This window comes from Amblyomma mixtum, chromosome 5, assembly GCF_055824585.1.
Source record: "Amblyomma mixtum isolate Tamu chromosome 5, ASM5582458v1, whole genome shotgun sequence".
Classification (NCBI taxonomy): Eukaryota; Metazoa; Arthropoda; class Arachnida; order Ixodida; family Ixodidae; genus Amblyomma; species Amblyomma mixtum.
The window spans coordinates 91300585-91313204 of record NC_143016.1 but is presented as its reverse complement, the minus strand read 5'-3'; the positions used below and the strand labels follow the sequence as shown (position 1 = coordinate 91313204).

The 12620-nt window shown below is 45.2% G+C and overlaps 1 protein-coding gene across 1 annotated transcript; it reads right to left on the bottom strand.

Annotated features, from left to right (window-relative positions):
* Nucleotides 1–513: 513 nt before the first annotated feature.
* On the bottom strand, nucleotides 514–12257 carry LOC149343016 (uncharacterized). The gene is made up of 5 exons (XM_089542280.1): nucleotides 12141–12257; nucleotides 9538–9689; nucleotides 5449–5516; nucleotides 4989–5075; nucleotides 514–638 (listed from the first exon to the last, which is right to left on the bottom strand). Exons 1-5 carry the CDS (start codon nucleotides 12255–12257, stop codon nucleotides 514–516), a joined length of 549 nt encoding a protein of 182 aa, XP_089398406.1.
* Between the last annotated feature and the right edge of the window lie 363 nt (nucleotides 12258–12620).

Genomic DNA, 12620 nt, shown 5'->3' with positions numbered 1-12620 from the left:
ACTGATCTATGCGAGTGACTGTAGACCGGAAAATATCTGAGAGAAGTGCCTGATCACTTGAACAGCCTTCTCCAGCGTAAAAGCGATTAATTCGACGCCTTCACAGTTCTCCGGGCATAGGGACAGCACTTAACCGAACGCGAACGGTCCTCTATGCCAGAATAACATGGTTTTAGATGCCCATGGTATAAAAAGAAACTCCTCCTACTTAACTGCATTCGGGAGCGCTTTTTGTTCGTGATGCTGCACTTCACGCAGATCAGACAACTAGGCAACGTCATCGTCAATTTCGGCATGGTGGTACGTGTGACATGTGTGTTACCTCTGCCCACGTTCACAATGATGTGTTCTTATCAATTTCATGAACAGAGGAATGCTAGGCATTTTTTCTAACTGTAATTACTTTTGCGAATTTATTTTTATAGCAACCTTTATTTTTATTCATGTCAGAGAGAAATATCAACCGAATGTCGTCAGCGAGCCCTTGGGACGTTGGGATATGGCAACGTCTCTCTACATATCGCCGCAACTGTCCTTGTCGTAAGCCAGCACAGCGTACTCGCAGATGTCCGTGAACTTGTCTGTGCACCGCTGTGGGACGTCATGCTTGACTTCGTCAGTCACCCACAACATACACTCTGTGGTAAAAAAAAAAAAATTATATTCACTGGACAGTGCTTACGCACAACAGTCAAGGCATAGAGATTAAAGAGGCCATGACAGCCAGCTTTCGAATACAAACTGTTTCTTGGAGTTCGATCTCCATACGTCATATTGCAATTCATATTACACATTTGAGTACATTAGTAAGGTGCATATATTTAGAAGTAACTTTTTGGTTCTTTTCAAGAATCTTGGGGCTCTCGCGTCAGAAGCGCATACCCGAATCGTGTCGTCTGCTCAGTGCCGTTTTCTGCGTTGAGGTTCTTGCATGCAGCAATGGACGGTGGCCATTACGTAAGCTTTTATTCAGTTTAGCGAAATCAAACTACCTTTAATTTAAGCAAAGCGGAAAGTTGGGCAAGTTGCATAACGTTCAAGATGTAAAAATAGCGCACACAGACACAAGCGACGGAAAGGAAACGACGCAGACAAGCGCTAACTCGCAACTGAGGTTTATTGCTGACACGCGCAATATATGGTAGTCACTTTAAAAACATACAAACAAAAACAACCACACGCAGTCCCTCCTCGAAAGACCAAGTCAGAGGGAAAAAGAAAATGGAATTGAAGCATCAGGCGCCACTCATCGCTGTGGAAGGATCAGTTAAAAAACTTATCAGAAAAGGAAGTCAATGCAACGCTGAGGCTACAAAATCGATTTCGATTGGTTGTTTTTGTTTGTATGTTTTTAAAGGGACTACCTTATATTGCGCGTGTCAGCAATAAACCTCAGTTGCGAGTTAGCGCTTGTCTGCGTCGTTTCCTTTCAGTCCCTTGTGTTCCTTGTGCGCTATTTTTACATCATGTACCTTTAATTTCTTGCAAACCTTAAAAAAACAACTCGAACTTAGCGATCCTAGAAGAAGTTGGAAGTTTTTTCCGACTTCAGACTGTCGAGGGAACCAAAATCGATGGCCTCATGCTGGAATAAATGAAAATTGGCACGTTTCGTAAGTGCATCTGAACGAACGCCGAGAATGCGGTCGCGGTGGCGTTGCGTACTATTAACTTCATTCCCGCTGCTTCGCCGTATTAATAATTAAAAATTCAAGTTAGGACCAAGCAGCAGACAAGAAACCTTTGCGACATGGAAGGATTAGACAAAATGATCGAATGTGAGGACTTCCCAGCTGTGTGCATGCTTAAGAATCTGTCTGTGCGCGGGTTAATAGAAGGTACATTGTTTTCGGCTGGCTGCTAAAACCAATGCAACTCTAATGCAACACTGACCGCACCGACGAATAGCCGCTGCCATTTTCTTATAACTCCAACCCGCAGCCGCCGGTGCGACTGCTACAGCAGCGCAGGATATGTGCTCCTCGCTTTTTTCTACTGTTTGTTTGTTAGGCAAACAACTCGTGTGTTCACTGAGCGCTTCCAGTTTAGAGTTCAAGTACCATTTAGTATATGCTGTGTGAGCATGGAAATCTACCGCGCAAGCGCTAATTACGAATTTTGCAGCACGGCGCTGATGTTGTACTGCTCGTTGTCATAGCACAAAGCGCAAGATAACCTATCCTTATCAGAAATATTATCTGGTAATGCGCAGAGGTTCTTCCTTTGCTTGCTTTCACACTATTCAAACCTGCAAAAAGTGCTGATGTTGTGATCGCTTGCCTGAGAAACACTTCGTAGCCGTGTTCTTCACATCTCATACAACCAGCGCTTCCCGCTAATTGTATCCGTTTTCTTCCATGACACTAATACTTCTTTACTTTATCAAGAAGTATGTGCGGCGACATTTTAAAATTCCTTTTTCAAGCCCTTCATCATTGCTCGGCAGACCGGGTCAGACCACGATCGCACGTCCTTCGTTGTGAGCAACCGTCGATTTGAGTTTACTGCTGCCAGAACTACGCCCGATGGCGATCTGCATTCTTTGAAATAGCTGGTGAGTCCTCAAGCGTAAGCATATTAAAGGTAGCCACTCCCGTCAGCTTTTTCTACTACGAATAAAGTACAGCTAAGCGGAGCTATTCAAGCCGTGGCCTCATCAGGAATGAAGTTTTCACTCGGCCGCCGATCTACGCATCTCGAATCAGGCGACCACCCGCCAGTCGGTTTCGTAGCCGTCGCTATCCTGCAAACTTATATAACTACGACCATAGGCGGTCCTTGTTGCTGCTGTCATCGCTTGTGCCCGCATAGTGCGAGAGATCGGTGCCTCAGGTTAGGCATCTGCCGACCAGCCCACTGAGCGACGGCGTCTCATACGCGTAGTGTGATCTCTCCTTAACAATATTAATAATAATAACAATCTTTATTTCGCCCCCGTGAAGTACTTGATTGCAGGGTACCCATAATAAAAGCTATCTTCTAAAAGCTTGACTACTTCAGCGGCACTATGCTTTTAACTTTACAATACCAGACTACAACACGGACGACAAACCACGTTATCCTTATCACACGCTCGTCACCTACTGGTATGTGGAAACGACGACTACTTTGATCCCCAAGAACATGTTCAATTTCCTTTGATTTTCCAGCTCGCTTTGCAGAATGCGCTGCAGCCCGTATGCTGTTGTAGCATAATCCCAGCATTTTCATATGGTGGTCACTGACGGTGGAACGAGTTTCCGGATCGTGTTTTCGATTCTGTTTTTGAAATATACAGTGCATCAAGTTCACTCCAACTGTTGACGGAGTATCACAGGCTCTTGTACTGTTCAGAGAGGTATAAAACTGGATTTCATCCAGCCCCCTGTCATGACCTTTTTAATGGTTCTTATGATATTGTGACTCCCAGTAAGAGGCTATGTCGACCACGCAGAAGACAACGAGAATGAGGTAGAAGTGGCTAGGGCTCCAGTTGAGCAATGTACTCAGTAAACCATTCCTCGTGACAACAAGGTTGAAGTCGCATAGCATAAGGCCCCCCGAAGACAGATCCCCATTTGAACTTCCCCGGAGTCGTCGCCTTGTTAGTCTACCATATTCTGGTCCCGTGGTGCGGCCGAAGGGCAACGCTCTGAGGTCCTTTATAAATAGTTCGTGGCTGCATTAAAGTGAGCCACGCTCATTCCCGGCAACAAACCGGCTTCGGCATGAACGAGTACCAACGGGTGAGCCCCTACAAGTATTGGGATTCCTCCACTCCGGTTGTCAGTGTTATCTTCTCGCGTACCGAAATGGCCTTACCCTAGTATGACAACCACGGACATACTTTCACGACCTGGGCGCTGTTAGATCTCGCGTTCCGTGGACTAACTTACTTAGCATTCTGAGCCGGAAGCCTTACCCTCGTCTACCGCGCATCGTGGGTGCGCTTTTAAGCTCTGATCCACAGTTCTCCGCCGTGCACCTGCACGATTTATCATTAGCGACCGTAACGGCCTGTTCGCCGCCCACTCTGTGAAGAAGCTTTTGGGTGCTTACGCACCAGGCTTGCGGCTTTCATAGAATGACCATCGCAGAATGAATGGTCTAGCTCAACCAAACGATCACCAACACGCTGTCAATGTATATCGATTCAAATCCTTCGAGTCCTCTGACTCTGTAGCCCTCACGTTTTATGACACTGCAGCGTGTATGCCCCTGTAACGTGATGCCAAAATTTCGATGGTGGTCGTTCTTGATGTGAGGGATTTTACGGTCTTGATTTAGTGTATGTGTCTTTAGAATATACAGCTTGTCAAGGGCATACGAACTGAGGGAATTGCATCCGAGGCGCTCATAATTTTCACTAATTTTCGGAACTGCAATGCGTTGAGCAGTTCGCGTTGCCCGTTTGAAGCCCGTTTGAAGCCCGTTTGAAGCCGACGTTGTTTAACTGTCCCTGCGGGCTTCGGCTCCTTAGGCGTGGTGTGACACTCATGAAGAGGCCATGCGAACCATGCAGAATACAAACAAAAATATAAATTGGCCACTCGTTGTCAAACTGGGCAAGCGGGCCCAGCCGGCTTCATTCGGCCAGTTTTCCTCTAAAAAAACTTTGCTTGTAAAAATAGCATTGTGCGCGCTAGTGCTCTAGTCTGGCCAACATTCAAACCTGGATAAACTGCGCCATTACCTGCGATTGTTTTTAAATCTTCATCACTGGCATTGTAACCTCATCTCCATCATAACCATGCCCCCGTAATGCGCTTCAAAATAGATTATAATTTTCTAATTAGTGTCAGTCATCAAATCTGCTGAAATAAAACGCATCCAAGACCGCACTCCTCGACTTCCACATCCTTCTTTCCAATTCATTTGCCGAGGGCCATTTGTTTGATCACAATATCATTGGTGCGTGAGTAAAGCGCGCAAGCACTGTTATAACAGCACAGAACACGACAACAGATGCCAAATTTTGAGCGTCGTAGAATTACGTTGTGTTAACTTACGTTCAGTCTCCTTGTATGGGATATCAAAAATGACGCAGTCTTTGTAATCCGTGTAAAGATATTGCCCAGTCTTCCATCTCCCGTCAGCTGCAGGGAATCCGCAAACCAAAGCGGTCATAATGTATTCCTAATGGGCAGTCAACTCGGAGAGAACGACTATTTTTTAGCTCAGCACTGGCGTGCTAGTTGAGTGCGCCACTTCGAAAACAATGTGCTTTCTCAACGAATATATTCGGAGGATGTACCGCATATTATGTGATATTTAGAGAAAGCGTTCTATAGTTCAAAGAATCTTGGAATGATGTTTCACTTGAATTTAATTGTTGAAAAAAGAAACAGAAAGCTCAATTAAGGCGAAGAAAGCAAGTTATTTCCCTTCATCCACTGTCTACGCTTGTTGAAACGTAATTTTAGACAGCTGATTTTTCTTAAATATTAGCGCAACAAATTTCATGCTTACAGTTCTCCAAAACATAGTCAATCTTGTCAGGCTTCGCTCCAGGCTTCAAATAGAAAGTCATGTTGCTCCTGAAATGAAATAACAAATTGCCGCGAGTGTGCCGCACTACGCAAGATTGCCTGTATACTTTTAGAAAAAATAAGCGTAAAACTTTGCGGGAAAAATATCTCATAAATTATATTGGAAGTGCAGTTTTATATTCTGCAGTAAAATAAAAAAATGAAGGTGAAGTTGCTCGCAGGCTTTAGCTTACTCAGAATATGAAAGCTAAGAAACAGAGCGCTGATTGCGAGGATAACCGGAACTATTGTAAGATGTGTAAAGGGGCCATAGAGCAATAAACTGTAAAATAGAAAAACTCCATGCTTTCGCCAATCTAACGCAGGGTTCGGTGTTTGGCTAACGCTCTGCCAGGGCATTTTACGAAACGGGATAAGTAAATTCTTAGAGCTATTCTTGAATAAGAACTAGTCTCTAGTAGCACCTATCTAAAATCTTATTGCGGGAAAGCTTTACTCGTACAGCACAACCGCAGCGCAGATTTTTCTGGAAAGCACATTTCAGCGCAGCACCGTGGAGTTGCAGCTATGCAGTTTGCTTATGGCCTTCGTTACCGCAGGCGGCAGGCAGCCTTAAAGAAAGATTTGCTATGAAAGACGCGACCAGAGTTTTACGCAGTGATATATATAAAATTGTACGTTTTAAATTGAGTGTTTCAACGTGCGAAGCTATATACTGGCGATGAGTGACCACTTAGTAGAAGAGACGCGTTTATTTAGACCACCTTGGGTTCTTGAACATCTGCTAAAAGCCCAAATCAATACGGACGCCGAAGCCGCGATTCGCAATCAATGTTTCGACGACATTCGAGTGAACTAATGGTGTTTAAGGGCATCCTCGCGTACATCTCCTGGTTAACCTGAGAGAGAGTATGAATAATTTTTTTAGTGCAAAAGTGGAGACAGGTGAGGATTGTAGACATGGTCTTCAGTCCAGAAGAACAGTACCTTCCGCCGCCGCCTTAGTGGTGGCCGCTGGCGCCTCCTGGTCTCTCAGGCTGCCGCTACCCAGGGTCACCTCCCACCGCTCCAGCGACGCGATGGGCGTCTTTAAGTGTTTGCGTAAAGCTATGTGTATCCAGGTAATGTGTGTGAATGCAACAATATCACCAAACTAGGGACCTGTGTGTGTGCTGGCGATTTTCTGGAACTATAAGCGGCGCCGCAGTGGTGCCAACATAACTGTAAAGAGGACTGCGAATATGATCAGCCTGGGCGCATTAACAAGTGTTCGTGATGGCACTATTGAGCCAATTTTTTCGCTGGAGTTAAGGGCCTGCCCCTGCGATGTAACTGTTGGAGTTGCGGTGGGAACAAACGCGACGCGATGACAATCGACCGCTGCCATTCGCTGGAGGGTGTGCTTTGTCGGGCATTTGCCCCTGAATTCTAGAGCTGTATCCGACGGTATGCAATCTACCGACAGGCAGCGTAGCAAAGTGCTACAGCCGCTATACTTACCTTTTACATCTACCATTTGTAAACTGCTTTCTTGCCGAGGCCCATATAAGAGCGCTTTTTCGTAGGACAGAAGTCGACAAAATTAAATTCACCACTTTCTTCGCAAAAAATTAAACAAAGTTCGTAGTATATTGCGGTATAAGAGAAGCTTGGTGACTCAAAAGCGCAGCCTTATTTCTGCAGGGATACCCCACGCACAGGATCCTGGCTATACGTCATGCATGCATATGACAGAAGCTGTTTTAAAAAATGTACGAATGGTTATAATGCGTGAAATTGTTCATTGATACTAATATATTTTCGAGCTCTTGAAACGAGAACGCTTTTTTAAAATCGGGTGACAAAAAAAAAGGCTCTGAATAAAAGTTAGAACCCAAAGTCCAAACCTCAGTCACCTTATTCCGACAACGGTACAAATTACTAATTTGAAAGCTTCACACATGGAAGCGACAGTTGACCTTCTAACCAGAAGCCATCTGCTTTTAGACTTATAATTTTCTATTATTCCCGACGACATGTACTAAGCTGAACAGGTACAGAACGTCTCTGAGCAAAACGCCATCAATCTTCTTACGTCAGCATTAAGAGAATAAACTCAGACACTTACATCCGACAATACATTTTGATGCCGGCCGTTTATCTGCCGCTACGCTCTTCCAAAGTGAGCAGAATATCCAAATTCAAACGAGCTAGCTCTCATAGCGTATTCTACCATGATCACAGACGCAAATTAACTTTTTGAATAATAGCACAGGGCTGACAATTCGCGATGTTGCTCCACTACAAGCATTATGAACACCCACGAGTACTTTTTGTAGCTATGTTAATTTTCATCCTAATAACTTTCTTTGTTTAAAACTCCGGTGTATGCAGTAGGCTCGAACTCTCGCATGTGTTCTTTTCTATAAGGCATAAGTCCCCTGAAAAAAAGATAATCATCAAAATTCGAAGATTCATCGCTTTCAACCATTTCTGCAGCGTAACTAGCTACCAAGCGCCATCTTTCATATGTTAGGCAATACCAGGTTTCAGACAAAAAGGCATCGGGGAGCTCCTGCATCAAAGCTATGACAGATCGACCCACAGTATTTTAAACAGCCTATGTTAGGGTACCCAAAACCACGGGCCCTTTTTCGATATCTATCTGTGTTGTGGCGCTATACAGTTTTAATGTCTGAAATATGGGCAAAATTTTGCCCCCTCCGATAGGCAGCACCGTATAATATTCAAACGCGCTGGGAAGCTAGTGTATTAATAGCAAAGAGCAGAAACTTCGGCACATTCCTCAGCTATGTCTATATTATAAAAATCCCCGGGTCATTTTTTGTAGGTGCATTTGTTCACGTTTTGCGATTTTTTTTGTACCCCTTCTCATACAGTTACGAGCCGTGTCGCCGCCACTGCCGACAGGTGGCGCAAGTAGTACATGTCCCAGAAAGCTGAGCATAGTAGTCGCGGTTCCTTTCCCGGTAGGTATATTGTCGAGATGAGGTGTGGGACTCAATATTGCCATGAGGACCTGTATCTCCTGGGACTCAGGTGATGACGTGATCATGTTGGTGATCACCGCCCAGAACTCGGACAGCGGTTTTACAGGAGGCGATTTAGCACCTCGGTTTGCACGAAACAGAGCACCGCCGAAGTAGAGCAATCATTCTTCATCAAAGTACAAAGAAAGAAAAGTTAATTACGAAAATACGTCAAGGCATCAATGTATTTTCAGGACATCATTTTGCCGAACTGTATTACTGTATTACACAATGCAGTGACACTTTACTGCTGCAGCACAAACGGCTCTTTAGAGCTGAAACACTTCGAGGAGTCCCAAACAATAATGCATCTGCTCCTATGAGAAATCTATGGTTCTGGAGAATGACTCTCACCTTGGCTCTCACGCATGCATATTAATCGCACGACACCAGTTTACTTCAGTAAAATTCATAGAGTAGTTTTTGCACCGATATTCATACGGGAGAGGTGGAACAGTACCTGGCATCACGTTTCATATTGCTCTCTCCCAGCTCCAACAGTTAAAATGTGCATCTGTGAACAATTTAGCATGAGAAGTGCCCTCATCGCCTATTGTTTCAATATGTCGCCCGCCTTGCTGAAAAGAATGATGAAAGAAGTGATCTGCCGCCGCGGTGTCTCAGTGGTTATGGTGCTCGGCTGCTGACCCGAAAGACGCGGGTTCGATCCTGGCCGCGGCGGCTACAGGCCCGTGTACTGTGCGATGTCAGTGCACGTTAAAGAACCTCAGGTGGTCGAAATTTCCGGAGCCCTTCACTACGGCGTCTCTGATAGCCTGAGTAGCTTTGGGACGTTAAACCCCATAAACCAAGTCAAACCAAAAACGTGATCACGGAGCAAAAGCCCGTGATCCATAATCCGCCTCCGAATGTTGTTTGCAGGTGTTCGTTTCTGGAACATCGTCATGTCAGATGTACATTCGATGCTTTGATTCCTGAGCGAATCTTTTTCGCAACAGTAATTTTGTAAGCAGTGCCTCAGTAATACAGCCTCCGCAGGAACGTGCATAGTGCACCATGCTCCTATCATTTACACTCACCTTGGTTGCCCATTGTTTCCGTTCAACAACCACACAATCGTCGCTTTCTGGGACCCCGCGTCGTAATCTGTCCGAACAGCACTTACGCAGTCTAGATCTCCGTCCTGGTCTTGGTCAAAAATGGCGCTGCCCGCTGAAAATGCTCCTAATGCCTACGATATCCACGAAAACCAGTCGTCACAATGGTTCGCATAGCGACTTTATTGAGAACTGTGAGATATCTTCCACTGTGCTTTTTTGAATGCAGTAAGAATAATGGCCTTATTTTTATTATAAGAGTGCTACTGTAAAAACGCAAGGTCAGATAAAACAAAATGCAGCAGAGACAAAGGTCATGCAGTAATTTCCTAATACCACCATTGTTATGTTTCCTAATACCACCATTTTAAACTCCGTAAAATACAGTGATTTTCAACAGCGCGTTGCCCTTGTTATATCTAATGTTCCCTATTAGCTCTGAACACTGTTTCTGCGTGTTGTTCACAAGCCGGTCTCAATCACATCATTCGGGGAACAAAAGCCAAGGGTCTCACTTCGCGCTGCAATTTTCTTTTTTTAATGGCAATATATTTTGTCACTGCAATTTTCATTTCTAGACTCAAGTTATTTTATTCAGTGCTCAACGGAGCCTCACGTTTACCGCCCCTTAATAAGCGTCTCTGCCGGCATGAACTCGTGCCTTTGCTCGTGGTGCGGTCAGCCGAACATAGAGTCGCAGTCGTAAAAACAAGAAAAATATAACGGTATTTAGCAACGGTAATTGACTGCAAACCTTGATCTAAATTATGCGCTTTCTACGACCGGCCTGTTTCAACTCCACTGCTTTTCCAGATGTACACCTGCGTATCCACATTGGCATACTTGTGTTTCAAACGAGATGGAAGGGATGAAGTAAAAAGCTTTATTAGAAGTATGTACTGGAGATCGGGAAGGCTAAGGCTCTGCCTGTAGCTCGAAGTGAGGCAGCGTGAAATCCGGCTCCTGCCTTTATGTCCTCCCGCCACGGTGGTTCAGTGGTTACGGCACCCGGCTGCTGACCCGAAAGACGTGGCCTCGATCCCGGGCGCTGCGGCCGAATTTTGATTCAGGCGAAATTCTAGAGCCCCGTGTGCTGTGCGATGTCAGTGCACGTTAAAGAACCCCAGGTGGTTGAAATTTCCGAAGCACTTCACTACGGCGTCCCTCATAGCCTGAGTCACTTTGGGACGTTAAACCCCACTAAACAAACCAAACCAACATTTATGTCCTGCCGGCCGCAGTGCAGACAGGTAATGGAGCCACCACGTCAAGTTCCGTGTCAAGGCAAACTGCTATAGACGCGAGGCCGCCGCAGCATCACGGATATGATTCAGAGGAGCAATTATAATATTCATTTGTTTCTTTTTTTCTCTGAGCTACTAAGTAGCAGGGTCTCTTGAAGCGACATCACTGGCATCTCGAAGGCTTGACATGAACTCACCGTTCCTTATGTACAGAACAAAATTCTCCCATTCGTCGAAGAGAAGAGCATTTAGTGTTCACAAATAAAAAGGCATTTTATTTAGCTGAATCAGGATAGGATTCTGCATAAGAGTACCGGCTTCCTTTCAGTTTCATCTCATAGCAATTTCTTTAGAGATATAGTTAGAACATGTATCTGAATGATGAGTTTTTACAACAATGGTTCCTACAGCCCCGTTTACTATTCTAGCTAATGTGCATATCTCAAAGCCTTAGCACTTGTTCTCGTAAGAAAAATGCGCAGCGCACACACCAGACGAGCGACATTGGAGCCACATCGAAGCCTTCGGTCCATATCTTCAAGCAATTTTTCCGACTGTTCCTTGTCTCGAAGTCGTGTTGCCAACAACAGCTCTTTAATAAACCGGACTAAGAGCTGAAGCTTAATTTTTATGAATTAAACATTTTACTTCATTATCCCTCTTGTCAAACGAGGTGATATTTAACATTTGGCTTCAGGACATGTAGTTTCGGAGAACCTTTGAAATCCATCTTTGCGCTAAGGAACAGCCATCAGGAGCGGCTTAATCTTGTCCGGGTACTGTACGCATGCCATAAGTCCCTGTAGTCTAAGGAATCCTTCATCATTTTTACTGTATGCTTAGCTTCGTTGCCTTTGTTGCCTGCAGCTCCTAAAACACAGATTTTTATTTGCTCTTCACCATGAGTGGCTAATAACTTTCGAAAGTTCGGCAGACGTGCCTAGGTTTTCAGCGATGGGCAACAATCGGGCGACAGTTTGGGACTTTTTTATCGATGTAAAAAATCTACCTCAAGTTACTCAATAATATTTAAAGAACGCGTCACCGACACCCACTGCCATTCTCATTTCGGCATAAGGTTCATTGGGCATGCGTGTATCTACGCCGCCGGCTCTCTGCACGTTATCTAGGTGCCACAGCTTCGCATACTACGGTATGTACATTGACCTAGATTTTAGTTGCCCACGTTTGCTTTTCCTCCTGCCATCCTGCGAGTGACCTGTATCAGACACATCTGGCTGACATACTGAATATGCAAAGCACGCTCCTCGCAAGTGGCCACAATAACGCAGACAGAGTTTCGGTGCTTTACACGAATGTGTCGTAAGGGGCATCACTTACCTTCCAAGCATCTGGTAGCATGTGCGTTTCCTTGTGTCTCGCCACCGCGGGAGCCAGTGTGAGTGACAGGGCTAGAGCGCACGCGCTGACCACGAATAACGGATAGGGCCGGTCCATGATTTACGCGAGAGAGCTGCTGTTAAGCACAAACTACACATTGTCGTCTCCTTTATACAGAGGGGAACCCCGCTCTGCAGTTATTCAGCACTGTCAAAACGTATCGGCAGTCGTTTTTTTACTTATTTTAGTTACACGTTTGCAATTACTTTCTATGCCGCCGCGGTGGCTCAGCGGTTATCCCGGCCGCGGCGGCTGGAATTTCTTTGGAGGAGAAATTCTAGAGGCCCGTGTACTGTGCGATGTCAGTGCACGTTAAAGAACCCCAGGTGGTCGAAATTTCCGGAGCCCTCCACTACGGCGTCTCTCATAGCCTTATTCGCTTTGGGACGTTAAACCCCATAAAGCAAACCAAGGAATTAC